This window comes from Tachyglossus aculeatus, chromosome X5 (assembly GCF_015852505.1).
Source record: "Tachyglossus aculeatus isolate mTacAcu1 chromosome X5, mTacAcu1.pri, whole genome shotgun sequence".
Taxonomy (NCBI): domain Eukaryota; kingdom Metazoa; phylum Chordata; class Mammalia; order Monotremata; family Tachyglossidae; genus Tachyglossus; species Tachyglossus aculeatus.
The window spans coordinates 1,517,169-1,530,323 of NC_052097.1; the positions used below are offsets into that span (position 1 = coordinate 1,517,169).

Below are 13,155 nucleotides of genomic sequence, written 5' to 3' on the forward strand. Positions count from 1 at the left end.
CAAATGCCAACGTTATTATTATTATTACGATGCCACAGACATTGCTCAGAGGAAGCAACGTGGTCTGGTGGAATGAGTCTAGAGGAATGAGAGTCAGGGGATCCGGGTTCTAATCCCGGCTCTACTCCCTGTCTGCTGTTGGGAGCTTCGGGAAGTCACTTCACGTCTCTGGGCCTCATCAGTAAAATGAGGATTAAGACTGTGATCCCCATGTGGGACAGGGACTGCGTCCGACCCAATGACCTTGTTTTTATCCCGGTGCCCGGTATATAGTATGTTCTTAACAAATGCCACGGTTACTTTTATTAGTAAACGCTCAATAAATGTCAATGACTGATTGATGGGGCAGCAGGGCGCCATGGCCATCTTCAGTGTCTATGTGGTGAACAAGGCCGGCGGGCTCATCTACCCCCCGAAACCGTGCCGAGGCCGAGAAGACTTTCAGTCACCCCCTCGACTTGCTGCTCACGCTGCACAACGAGAAGATCCCCGTCGCCTTCGGCCAGCGTGATGGCATCCGGGGTGATGGTAATAATAATAATAATAATTGGCATTTGGTAAGTGCTTACGATGTGCAAAGCACTGTTCTAAGCGCTGGGGAGGATACAGGGTGATCAGGTGGTCCCACCTGGGGCTCACAGTCTTAATCCCCATTTTACAGATGGGGCAACTGAGGCCCAGAGAAGTGAAGTGACTTGCCTAAGATCACCCAGCGGACATGTGGCGGAGTCGGGATTCGAACCCATGCCCTCGGACTCCAAAGCCCGGGCTCTTTCCACTGAGCCACGCTGCTTGATGATGATGATGGCATTTGTTAAGCGCTTACAATGTGCAAAGCACGGTTCTAATCGCTGGGGAGGTTACAAGGTGATCAGGCTGTCCCACGGGGGGCTCAGTTTATTTTATTTTATTTTTATTTTATTTTGTTAGTATGTTTGGTTTCGTTCTCTGTCTCCCCCTTTTAGACTGTGAGCCCACTGTTGGGTAGGGACCGTCTCTATATGTTGCCAACTTGTACTTCCCAAGCGCTTAGTCCAGTGCTCTGCACACAGTAAGCGCTCAATAAATACAATTGAATGATTGATTGATTGATTTCCCCTCATCCCCCTCTCCATACCCCCCGCCTTACCTCCTTCCCTTCCCCACAGCCCCTGTATATACGTATAGATGTTTGTACAGATTTATTACTCTATTTATTTATTTTACTTCATCATCACCAATCGTATTTATTGAGCACTTACTATGTGCAGAGCACTGTACTAAGCGCTTGGGAAGTACAGATTGGCAACATATAGAGACAGTCCCTACCCAACAGTGGGCTCACAGTCGAAAAGGACTGTACTTGTACTTTTACTTGGACATATCTAGTCTACATATTAATACGTTGGGTTTGGTTCTCCGCCTCCCCCTTCTAGACTGTGAGCCCACTGTTGGGTAGGGACCGTCTCTAATATGTCGCCAACTTGTACTTCCCAAGCGCTTAGTGCAGTGCTCTGCACACAGTAAGCGCTCAATAAATACGACTGATTGACTGATTGATTGATTTCCCCTCGTCCCCCTCTCCATCCCCCCGCCTTCCCTCCTTCCCTCCCCCACAGCACCTGTATATACGTATAGATGTTTGTACAGATTTATTACTCTATTTATTTATTTTACTTGTACGTATCCAGTCCATCTATTTTATTTTGTTAATACGTTTGGTTTGGTTCTCCGCCTCCTCCTTCTAGACTGTGAGCCCGCTGTTGGGTAGGGACCGTCTCTAATATGTCGCCAACTTGTACTTCCCAAGCGCTTAGTGCAGTGCTCTGCACACAGTAAGCGCTCAATAAATACGATTGATTGATTGACTGATTGATTGATTGATCGATACGTGCTGAGGGTGGTTCTAAAAGTGCGTAACCGGAGTCGCTGAAGCTGGCAAACAACCCCGCACCCAGCGGCCGTTTGTCCGAGCAGGGATGGGCCATCAGGTAGCCAACCCTGAGCGACCAGAAGAGCAGCGGATGAGGGAAAACGAGGCCCCTGGAGCTCTCCCGGGTCTCGGCTTTATCTCTGGTCCGAGGCCAGGCGCTCCCCGACCCTGACCGGCGCGGAATCTCCGGGATTTCCAAAGTTAACGTTCCGGCCGTCCCCCGACACCGCTTCCCCTTGACTTTCCGTAAGACTCTCCGGAAACCCCCGGGGTCTCCCGAAAAACGATACTCTGCTTGAACCGGGCAAGGTGGAGAACGTCTCCACGCCAGGAAGAAGCCCCTTCCCCTCGGTGGCTTTGGGCCCAGCGGAGGCCCCATCAATCAATCAATCAATCAATCAAGTGTATTTATTGAGTGCTTATACTGTGTGCAGAGCACTGGACTAAGCGCTTGGGAAGTCCAAGTTGGCAACATCTAGAGACAGTCCCTACCCAACAGCGGGCTCACAGTCTAAAAGGGGGAGACGGAGAACAAAACCAAACATACTAACAAAATAAAATAAATAGAATAGATATGTACGGGTAAAATAAATAGAATAATAAATATGTACAAACGTATATACATATATACAGGTGCTGTGGGGAAGGGAAGGAGGTAAGATGGGGGGATGGAGAGGGGGATGAGGGGGAGAGGAAGGAGGCCATCCCGTAGTTGAGAGTTAGCCCAATATGGGGGTCGACCCCTCCGTCTCGGTCGCCCCCTCCCAGTGTTCCCGGCCCCGGAGAAGCGCTCCCCGTCCCCAAGACGGCTAATCGATCGTATTTATTGAGCGCTTACTGTGTGCAGAGCACTGTACTAAGCGCTAATATTAGATCACACCCCCATCCTCATCCGTGGGTCCGTCTGTGGGAAGCAGCGTGGCCCAGTGGATAGAGCACAGGCTTGGGAGTCGGAGGGATCTGGGTTCTCATCCCAGCTCTGCCACTTGTCCGCCGCACGACCTTGCGCGAGTCCCTTCCCTTCCCTGGGTCTCAGTTCCCTCATCTGTAAAATGGGGTTAAGATTGTAGGACAGGTACTACGTCCAACCCAATTAGTTGGGTAGGGACTGTCTCTATATGTTGCCAACTTGTACTTCCCAAGCACTTAGTCCAGTGCTCTGCACACATTAAGTGCTCAATAAATACAATTGATTGACTGATTGATCTTGTATCTACCCTAGCGCTTAGAACAGCGCCTGGCACGTAGTAAGTGCTTAACAAATACCTCGGTAATTATCAGTATTATGCTGGCCTCCTCCCACCATCATCATCATCATCAATCGTATTTATTGAGCGTTTACTGTGTGCAGAGCACTGTACTAAGCGCTTGGGAAGTTGGAAATGTTGGAAATGTTGGAAATTGGCAACATATAGAGACAGTCCCTACCCAACAGTGGGCTCACAGTCTAAAAGGGGGAGACAAAACCAACCATACTAACAAAATAAAATAAATAGAATAGATATGTACAAGTAAAATAAATAAATAGAGTAATAAATATGTACAAACATATATACATATATACAGGTGCTGTGGGGAAGGGAAGGAGGTAAGTTGGGGGGATGGAGAGGGGGACGAGGGGGAGCTCCAGCTCCGTCCATCCATCCATCAATCGATGCTACCTACTGAGCACTTAACGTGCGCAGGGCACTGTACTAAGCACTTGGGAGAGTACAATGTAACACAACTGGCAGACCCACTCTCTGCCCACAATGAGCCACCCTTCGCAGAAGTTGGCCCCGGGCTCAACGGGCCCGCTCGCCGCCTGACCCCCTCAGACCCCCCAAGCCCACCGCTCAAAACCCCACCCAATACTCCACGCCGATCTGGAAGCGTTAGGATCAGGACTTGTCCCCCCCGTGGGACAACCTGATCACCTTGTGACCTCCCCGGCGCTTAGAACAGTGCTTTGCACAGAGTAAGCGCTTAATAAATGCCATTATTATTATTATTATTATTTTTATTGTCCTTCCTGAATTCGAGGGTCCCTCCTCAGGGCCCTGGGATGTAGGGAAAGCACGCTCCGTGCAATCCCTGGGATCCCTGAATTATGCTCTCTGGTCCAACTGGGCTACGCCCAGATTCCCCGATCCTCTGAATTTCCATTTAATGTCAACCACCACGTAGAGATTGTGCACCACTACTCCTGGTTTCCGTATCCCGGAAAAAACCCTAATAACAATGATAACGATAGTAATAATAATGGGAAGCAGCATGGCACAGTGGAGACTGCCAACTTGTACTTCCCAAGCGCTTAGTCCAGTGCTCTGCACACAGTAAGCGCTCAATAAATACGATTGATGATGATGATGATAGAGCCGGAGCCTGAGAGTCGGAGTGTCACAGGTTCTAATCCCGGCTCTGCCTCCTGTCTGCTGTGCGGCCTTGGGCAAGTCGCTTCACTTTTCTGTGCCTCAGTTCCCTCGTCTGTAACATGGGCTGAGACCGTGAGCCCCATGTGGGACAGGGACTGTGTCCAACAGGATTTGCTGTAAGCGGCGTGGCTCAATGGAAAGAGCCCGGGCTTTGGCGTCAGAGGTCATGGGTTCAAATCCCGCCTCCGCCACTTGCCAGCTGGGTGACTTTGGGCAAGTCACTTCACTTCTCTCATCTGTAAAATGGGGATGAAGCCTGTGAGCCCCACCGTGGGACAACCTGATCACCTTGTAACCACCCCAGCGCTTAGAACAGTGCTTTGCACATAGTAAGCGCTTAATCAATGCCATTATTATTACCATTATTAATAATAAATACGATTGACTGAATGAATGAATCAATAAATACCACTGACGACGATGACACTGATATCCCTGGTGGACGGTGCCAGATACTATGGATTTTAAAAAAGAACACCTCCTTGAAGTCCTCCTGCCCTTTACTATTATTAATAAATGCGATTGACTGAATGACTGAATCGGTAAATACCACTGACGACGACGACGATGATATCCCTGGTGGACGGTGCCAGATGCTATGGATTTTAAAAAAGAACGTCTCCTTGAAGTCCTCCTGCCCTTTACTATTATTAATAAATACGACTGACTGAATGACTGAATCAGTAAATACCACTGACGACGATGATGATGATATCCCTGGTGGATGGTGCCAGAGACTATGGATTTTAAAAAAGGACGTCTCCTTGAAGCCCTCCTGCCCTTTACTATTATTAATAAATACGACTGACTGAATGACTGAATCATCATCATCATCACCATCAATCGTATTTATTGAGCGCTTACTATGTGCAGAGCACTGTACTAAGCGCTTGGGAAGTACAAATTGGAATTGAATCAATCAAGTGAATCAGTAAATACCACCGACGATGATGACGATGATATCCCTGGTGGACGGTGCCAGATGCTATGGATTTTAAAAAAGAACATCTCCTTGAAGTCCTCCTGCCCTTTACTATTATTAATAAATACGATTGACTGAATGACTGAATCAGTAAATACCACCGACGACGACGACGCTGATATCCCTGGTGGACGGTGCCAGATGCTATGGATTTTAAAAAAGAACGCCTCCTTGAAGTCCTCCTGCCCTTTACTATTATTAATAAATACGATTGACTGAATGACTGAATCAGTAAATACCACCGACGACGATGACGATGATATCCCTGGTGGACGGTGCCAGAGACTATGGATTTTAAAAAAGAACGCCTCCTTGAAGTCCTCCTGCCCTTTACTATTATTAATAAATACGATTGACTGAATGACTGAATCAGTAAATACCACTGACGACGATGACATCCCTGGTGGACGGTGCCAGAGACTATGGATTTTAAAAAAGAACGCCTCCTTGAAGTCCTCCTGCCCTTTACTATTATTAATAAATACGATTGACTGAATGACTGAATCAGTAAATACCACTGACGACGATGATGATGATATCGCTGGTGGACGGTGCCAGATACTATGGATTTTAAAAAAGAACGCCTCCTTGAAGCCCTCCTGCCCTTTACTATTATTAATAAATACGATTGACTGAATGACTGAATCAGTAAATACCACCGACGACGACGACGATGATATCCCTGGTGGACGGTGCCAGAGACTATGGATTTTAAAAAAGAACGCCTCCTTGAAGTCCTCCTGCCCTTTACTATTATTAATAAATACGATTGACTGAGTGACTGAATCAGTAAATACCACCGACGATGATGACGATGATATCCCTGGTGGACGCTGCCAGAGACTATGGATTTATAAAAGAATGTCTCCTTGAAGTCCTCCTGCCCTTTACTATTATTCATAAATGCGATTGACTGAATGACTGAATCATCATCATCATCATCAATCGTATTTATTGAGCGCTTACAATGTGCAGAGCACTGTACTAAGCGCTTGGGAAGTATAAATTGGAATTGATTCAATCAATTGAATCAGTAAATACCACCGACGACGATGACGATGATATCCCTGGTGGACGGTGCCAGAGACGATGGATATTAAAAAAGGACGTCTCCTTGGCCCGGCTCTCTAAGAGACACCCGCGAAATCACCCGGATCTCAGCGTGCAGCGTCTCTCCCGACGTGGTGTCGGGACGGGGCCTGACCGGAGCAACTGAGGCAGACGAAGCCCCACTTCTCTAATTGGTTTTTGCGAATCAGGAGGAAAACAGCCGCCAATAACGGCGCCTAACTGAGCCCCACGTCCCGCCCTCGTCGTCCAGTTTGTGCCCCGGGGGTACGGACGCGGAGCCGCCTGCTCACCTGTGATTTTCTGGCACAGCGGGGACAGCGTCGGCTCCCGGCACAGGACGTCGGCCAGGGCCGCCTTGGCCCGCTCCTCGGCGCCCTGAAGCTCGGGGCCGGCGCGGACGGGCCCCACCACCGAGTAGACGTACACCAGCAGCAGCAGGACGTCATCGGGGGCGAAGTCGTCGCCGGTGCGGCGGTCGGCCGGCTTGATCGCCGGCAGGAGTTGGTCCAGCAGGCTGGGCAGGTCCTCCTCGCCGACGCTCTGCCGGGAGAGAAGGGCGCCGGGGGGGCGGTCAGTCAATCAATCAATCAATCAATCAATCAATCGAATTTATTGAGCACTTACAGTGTGCAGAGCACTGGACTAAGCCCTTGGGAAGTCCAAGTTGGCAACATATAGAGACGGCCCCTGCCCAACAGCGGGCTCACAGTCTAGACCCTGGGGCCGAGGTAAGGTTAACGGGGCTCTCCTCTGCTTTTAAGAATAATAATGATAATCAATCAATCGTAGTTATTGAGCGCTTACGGTGCGCAGGGCACTGGACTAAGCGCTTGGAAAGTCCAAGTTGGCAACATATAGAGAGGGCCCCTGCCCAACAGCGGGCTCACAGTCTAGACCCTGGGGCCGAGGTAAGGTTAACGGGGCTCTCCTCTGCTTTTAAGAATAATAATGATAATCAATCAATCGTAGTTATTGAGCGCTTACGGTGTGCAGGGCACTGGACTAAGCGCTTGGGAAGTCCAAGTTGGCAACATATAGAGACGGCCCCTGCCCAACAGCGGGCTCACAGTCTAGACCGTGGGGCCGAGGTAAGGTTAACAGGGCTCTCCTCTGCTTTTAATAATAATAATGATAATCAATCAATCGTAGTTATTGAGCGCTTACGGTGTGCAGAGCACTGGACTAAGCGCTTGGGAAGTCCAAGTTGGCAACATATAGAGACGGCCCCTGCCCAACAGCGGGCTCACAGTCTAGACCCTGCGGCTGAGGTAAGGTTAACAGGGCTCTCCTCTGCTTTTAATAATAATAATGATAATCAATCAATCGTAGTTATTGAGCGCTTACGGTGTGCAGAGCACTGGACTAAGCGCTTGGGAAGTCCAAGTTGGCAGCATATAGACACGGCCCCTGCCCAACAGCGGGCTCACAGTCTAGACCGTGGGGCCGAGGTAAGGTTAACAGGGCTCTCCTCTGCTTTTAATAATAATAATGATAATCAATCAATCATAGTTATTGAGCGCTTATGGTGTGCAGAGCGCTGGACTAAGCGCTTGGGAAGTCCAAGCTGGCAACATATAGAGACGGCCCCTGCCCAACAGCGGGCTCACAGTCTAGACCGTGGGGCCGAGGTAAGGTTAACAGGGCTCTCCTCTGCTTTTAAGAATAATAATGATAAGCAATCAATCAATCATATTTATTGAGACACTTACGGTGTGCAGAGCACTGGACTAAGCACTTGGAAAGTCCAAGTTGGCAACATATAGAGACGGCCCCTACCCAACAGTGGGCTCACAGTGTAGACCCTGGGGCCAAGGTAAGGTTAACAGGGCTCTCCTCTGCTTTTAGGAATAATAATGATAATCAATCCATCAATCAATCATATTTATTGAGCGCTTACTGTGTGCAGAGCACTGGACTAAGTGCTTGGGAAGTCCAAGTTGGCAACATATAGAGACGGCCCCTGCCCAACAGCGGGCTCACAGTCTAGACCCTGGGGCCGAGGTAAGGTTAACAGGGCTCTCCTCTGCTTTTAAGAATAATAATGATAATCTATCAATCAACCAATCAATCATATTTATTGAGCGCTTATGGTGTGCAGAGCACTGGACTAAGTGCTTGGGAAGTCCAAGTTGGCAACATATAGAGACGGCCCCTGCCCAACAGCGGGCTCACAGTCTAGACAGTGTGGCCGAGGTAAGGTTAACAGGGCTCTCCTCTGCTTTTAAGAATAATAATGATAATCAATCAATCAATCAATCGTATTTATTGAGCGCTTACGGTGTGCAGAGCACTGGACTAAGCGCTTGGGAAGTCCAAGTTGGCAACATATAGACAACGGCCCCTACCCAACAGTGGGCTCACAGTCTAGACCCTGGGGCCGAGGTAAGGTTAACAGGGCTCTCCTCTGCTTTTAAGAATAATAATGATAATCTATCAATCAACCAATCAATCATATTTATTGAGCGCTTATGGTGTGCAGAGCACTGGACTAAGTGCTTGGGAAGTCCAAGTTGGCAACATATAGAGACGGCCCCTGCCCAACAGCGGGCTCACAGTCTAGACAGTGTGGCCGAGGTAAGGTTAACAGGGCTCTCCTCTGCTTTTAAGAATAATAATGATAATCAATCAATCAATCAATCGTATTTATTGAGCGCTTACGGTGTGCAGAGCACTGGACTAAGCGCTTGGGAAGTCCAAGTTGGCAACATATAGACAACGGCCCCTACCCAACAGTGGGCTCACAGTCTAGACCCTGGGGCCGAGGTAAGGTTAACAGGGCTCTCCTCTGCTTTTAAGAATAATAATGATAATCTATCAATCAACCAATCAATCATATTTATTGAGCGCTTATGGTGTGCAGAGCACTGGACTAAGTGCTTGGGAAGTCCAAGTTGGCAACATATAGAGACGGCCCCTGCCCAACAGCGGGCTCACAGTCTAGACAGTGTGGCCGAGGTAAGGTTAACAGGGCTCTCCTCTGCTTTTAAGAATAATAATGATAATCAATCAATCAATCGTATTTATTGAGCGCTTACGGTGTGCAGAGCACTGGACTAAGCGCTTGGGAAGTCCAAGTTGGCAACATATAGACAACGGCCCCTACCCAACAGTGGGCTCACAGTCTAGACCCTGGGGCCGAGGTAAGGTTAACAGGGCTCTCCGCTGCTTTTAAGAATAGTAATGATAATCAATCAATCAATCAATCATATTTATTGAGCGCTTACGGTGTGCAGAGCACTGGACTAAGAGCTTGGGAAGTCCAAGTTGGCAACATATAGAGACAGCCCCTCCCCAACAGTGGGCTCACAGTCTATAAGGGGGAGACATCATCATCAATCGTATTTATTGAGCGCTTACTATGTGCAGAACACTGTACTAAGTGCTTAGAGACAGAGACAGAAAACAAAACCAAACAGTAACAAAATAAAATAAATAGAATAGATATGTACAAGTAAAATAAATAGAGTAATAAATATGTACAAGAGAAGCAGCGTGGCTCAGTGGAAAGAGCCCGGGCTTTGGAGTCAGAGGTCATGGGTTCCAATCCCGGCTCCGCCAATTGTCAGCTGTGTGACCTTGGGCAAGTCACTTCACTTCTCTGGGCCTCAGTTCCCTCATCTGGAAAATGGGGATGAAGACTGGGAGCCCCCCGTGGGACAACCTGATCACCTTGTGACTTCCCCAGCGCTTAGAACAGTGCTTTGCTCATAGTAAGTGCTTAATAAATGTCGTTATTAATAAAACTGTTCCACCTGCCCCGGGATCCCTTCGGCCCCAGTCGCGGGTGAGATCGGGGACGGCCGAGTGACCTCCAACTTGCCAACCTGTTGCCGACTTGTCCTTCCCAAGCGCTCAGTCCAGTGCTCTGCCCACAGTAAGCGCTCAGTCAATACGACTGAACGAACGCAACGTCCTCGACCCCACGGCTGCACCCGCCTCCCCGGGCCCCGCTCATCGTGGTTGGATGCGGCGGGGCCCGTGGGGGTCGGGCGGAGGCGGGTGGGAGGGTGCGCTGGGGCTGGGAGAGTGAGGAGGAATCCTGTGTTTATTTTCCCGTCTGGATCTGGTGTTTTTCTTGAATGAATCCCAGCACCCTGGACAATCCGTCCTCTGTACCCCGGGTCACCTCGGGAGGGATCCTGGTCTGTGTATATATATACATATGTACATGTATATGTGTGTGTGTGTGTGTGTGTGTGTGTGTATGTATGTACATGCATATATGTATATATATGTACATGCATATATATGTATATATGCACATATGTACATGCATATGCATGCATATATGTACATGTATATGTATGTGCATATATATGTGCATGTATATGTATATATATATATATGTGTGTGTATATATGTATATGTGTATGTGTGTGTATATACACACACATACACACACATATATACATACACATATACACGCACACACATATACATGCATATATATGTATGTATGTACATATACACATATATACATATACATGTATATGTATATACATACATACACACATACATGCATACACACACACACAGACTGGGATTCCCTCCCGAGGTGACCCAGGGTACAGAGGACGGATTGTCCAGGTTGCTGTGTATATGTGTATATATATGTATATATGCACATATATACATATACATGCATGCATACACACACATACATATGTGTGTATGCATGTATGTATATGTATATATTTGCATGTATATATATATACACATATATGTGTGTATATATATATACACATATCACATACACACATATATGTACATATATAAACATATATATGCTTGTACATATTTATTACTCTATTTATTTATTTATTTTACTTGTACATATCTATCCCATTTATTTTATTTTGTTACTATGTTTGGTTCTTTTCTCTTTCTCCCCCTTTAGACTGTGAGCCCGCTGTCGGGTAGGGACCATACAGAGGACGGATTGTCCAGGGTGCTGTGTATATGTATATATATATATGTATATATGCACATATATACATATACATACATGCACACACACACATATGTGTGTGCATGCATGTATGTATATGTATATATGTGCATGTATATATATGTATATACACATATATGTGTGTATATATATACACACATATCACATACACACATATATGTACATATATAAACATATATATGCTTGTACATATTTATTACTCCATTTATTTTACTTGTACATATCTATCCCATTTATTTTATTTTGTTACTATGTTTGGTTCTTTTCTCTTTCTCCCCCTTTAGACTGTGAGCCCGCTGTCGGGTAGGGACCGTCTCTCTCTGTTGCCAACGTGGTCTTCCCAAGCGCTTAGTCCAGTGCTCTGCACACAGTGAGCGCTCAATAAATACGACTGATTGATTGAGCTGCTCCGATGGCCTCTGTCCGACTTGGGAAGGGGAGTCGGCACGGAGGCCTCGGGGGCGGCCCAGTTTGGTTTCCTTTGAGAGCGACGGGGTCACGTGCTGAGCGTCCTGGCGGTCTTTTGGACGGAAACCCGAATATGGAATTAAATCCCCTTCTGGACTGGGAGCCCGCTGGTGGGTAGGGACCGTCTCTATATATTGCCAACTTGGACTTCCCAAGCGCTTAGTACAGTGCTCTGCACACAGTAAGCGCTCAATAAATACGATTGATTGATTGATTGAATAGTCCAGTGCTCTGCACACAGTAAGCTCTCAATAAATACGATTGATTGATTGATTGATTGAATAGTACAGTGCTCTGCACAAAGTGAGCGCTCAACAAATACGACGGACTGATTGATTGATTAGTAAAGTGCTTCGCACATAGTGCTTCTAAACTGTGAGCCCACTGTTGGGTAGGGACCGTCTCTAGATGTTGCCGACTTGGACTTCCCAAGCGCTTAGTCCAGTGCTCTGCACACAGTAAGCCCTCAATAAATACAATTGATTGATTTAAAGCCAGACCGAAGGCCTCAGAAACTTATTACTCTATTTATTTATTTATTTTACTTGTACATATCTATTCTATTTATTTTATTTTGTTAATACGTTTGGTTTCGTTCTCTGTCTCCCCCTTCTAGACTGTGAGCCCACTGTTGGGTAGGGACCGTCTCTATATGTTGCCGACTTGGACTTCCCAAGCGCTTAGTCCAGTGCTCTGCACACAGTAAGTGCTCAATAAATACGATTGACTGATTAGTACAGTGCTTCGCACATAGTGCTTCTAGACTGTGAGCCCACTGTTGGGTAGGGACCGTCTCTCTATGTTGCCAACTTGCGCTTAGTCCAGTGCTCTGCACATAGTAAGCACTCAATAAATATGATTGAATGAATGAATGAGGCCATGTGCGACTCAAGTTGACTCCTCGGTGCAGGAGCCCGGTTGGCCCCGGGTCCCCAGCGGGCTTGGGCGTTGCCATGGCTACCGGGAGTGATGGATGGGGCGGCCCGGGTGGGCAGGCCGGGGTCCCTGGCGGCCCCCCCAGCCCCTCCTCGGCCGGTCGGAAACGTCCCGGGCCCCAGCGGAAGGGGGACGACTCGCCCGGGGACGTTCATCCATCTCGCCGTGACAAGCCCCGCTATTGATTTATCTGCTTAAGGGCTCCCATCAGAGAAGCAGCGTGGCCCAGTGGAAAAGAGCCCGGGCTTTGGAGTCGGAGGTCATGGGTTCAAATCCCGGCTCTGCCACTTGTCAGCTGGGTGACTGTGGGCGAGTCGCTGAACTTCTCTGGGCCTCAGCTCCCTCATCTGGAAAATGGGGATGAAGACTGGGAGCCCCACGTGGGACAACCTCATCACGTTGT

General features: G+C 47.9%; 1 protein-coding gene across 1 annotated transcript in view; it reads right to left on the reverse strand.

Annotated features, from left to right (window-relative positions):
* SCFD2 (sec1 family domain containing 2) overlaps positions 1 to 13,155 on the reverse strand; it is a 156,937-nt gene that overhangs the window by 65,470 nt on the left and 78,312 nt on the right. The window contains exon 5 of the mRNA XM_038769117.1: positions 6,670 to 6,919. Within this exon, the coding sequence (XP_038625045.1) occupies positions 6,670 to 6,919 (250 nt within the window). The remainder of the gene's footprint in view (positions 1 to 6,669; positions 6,920 to 13,155) is intronic.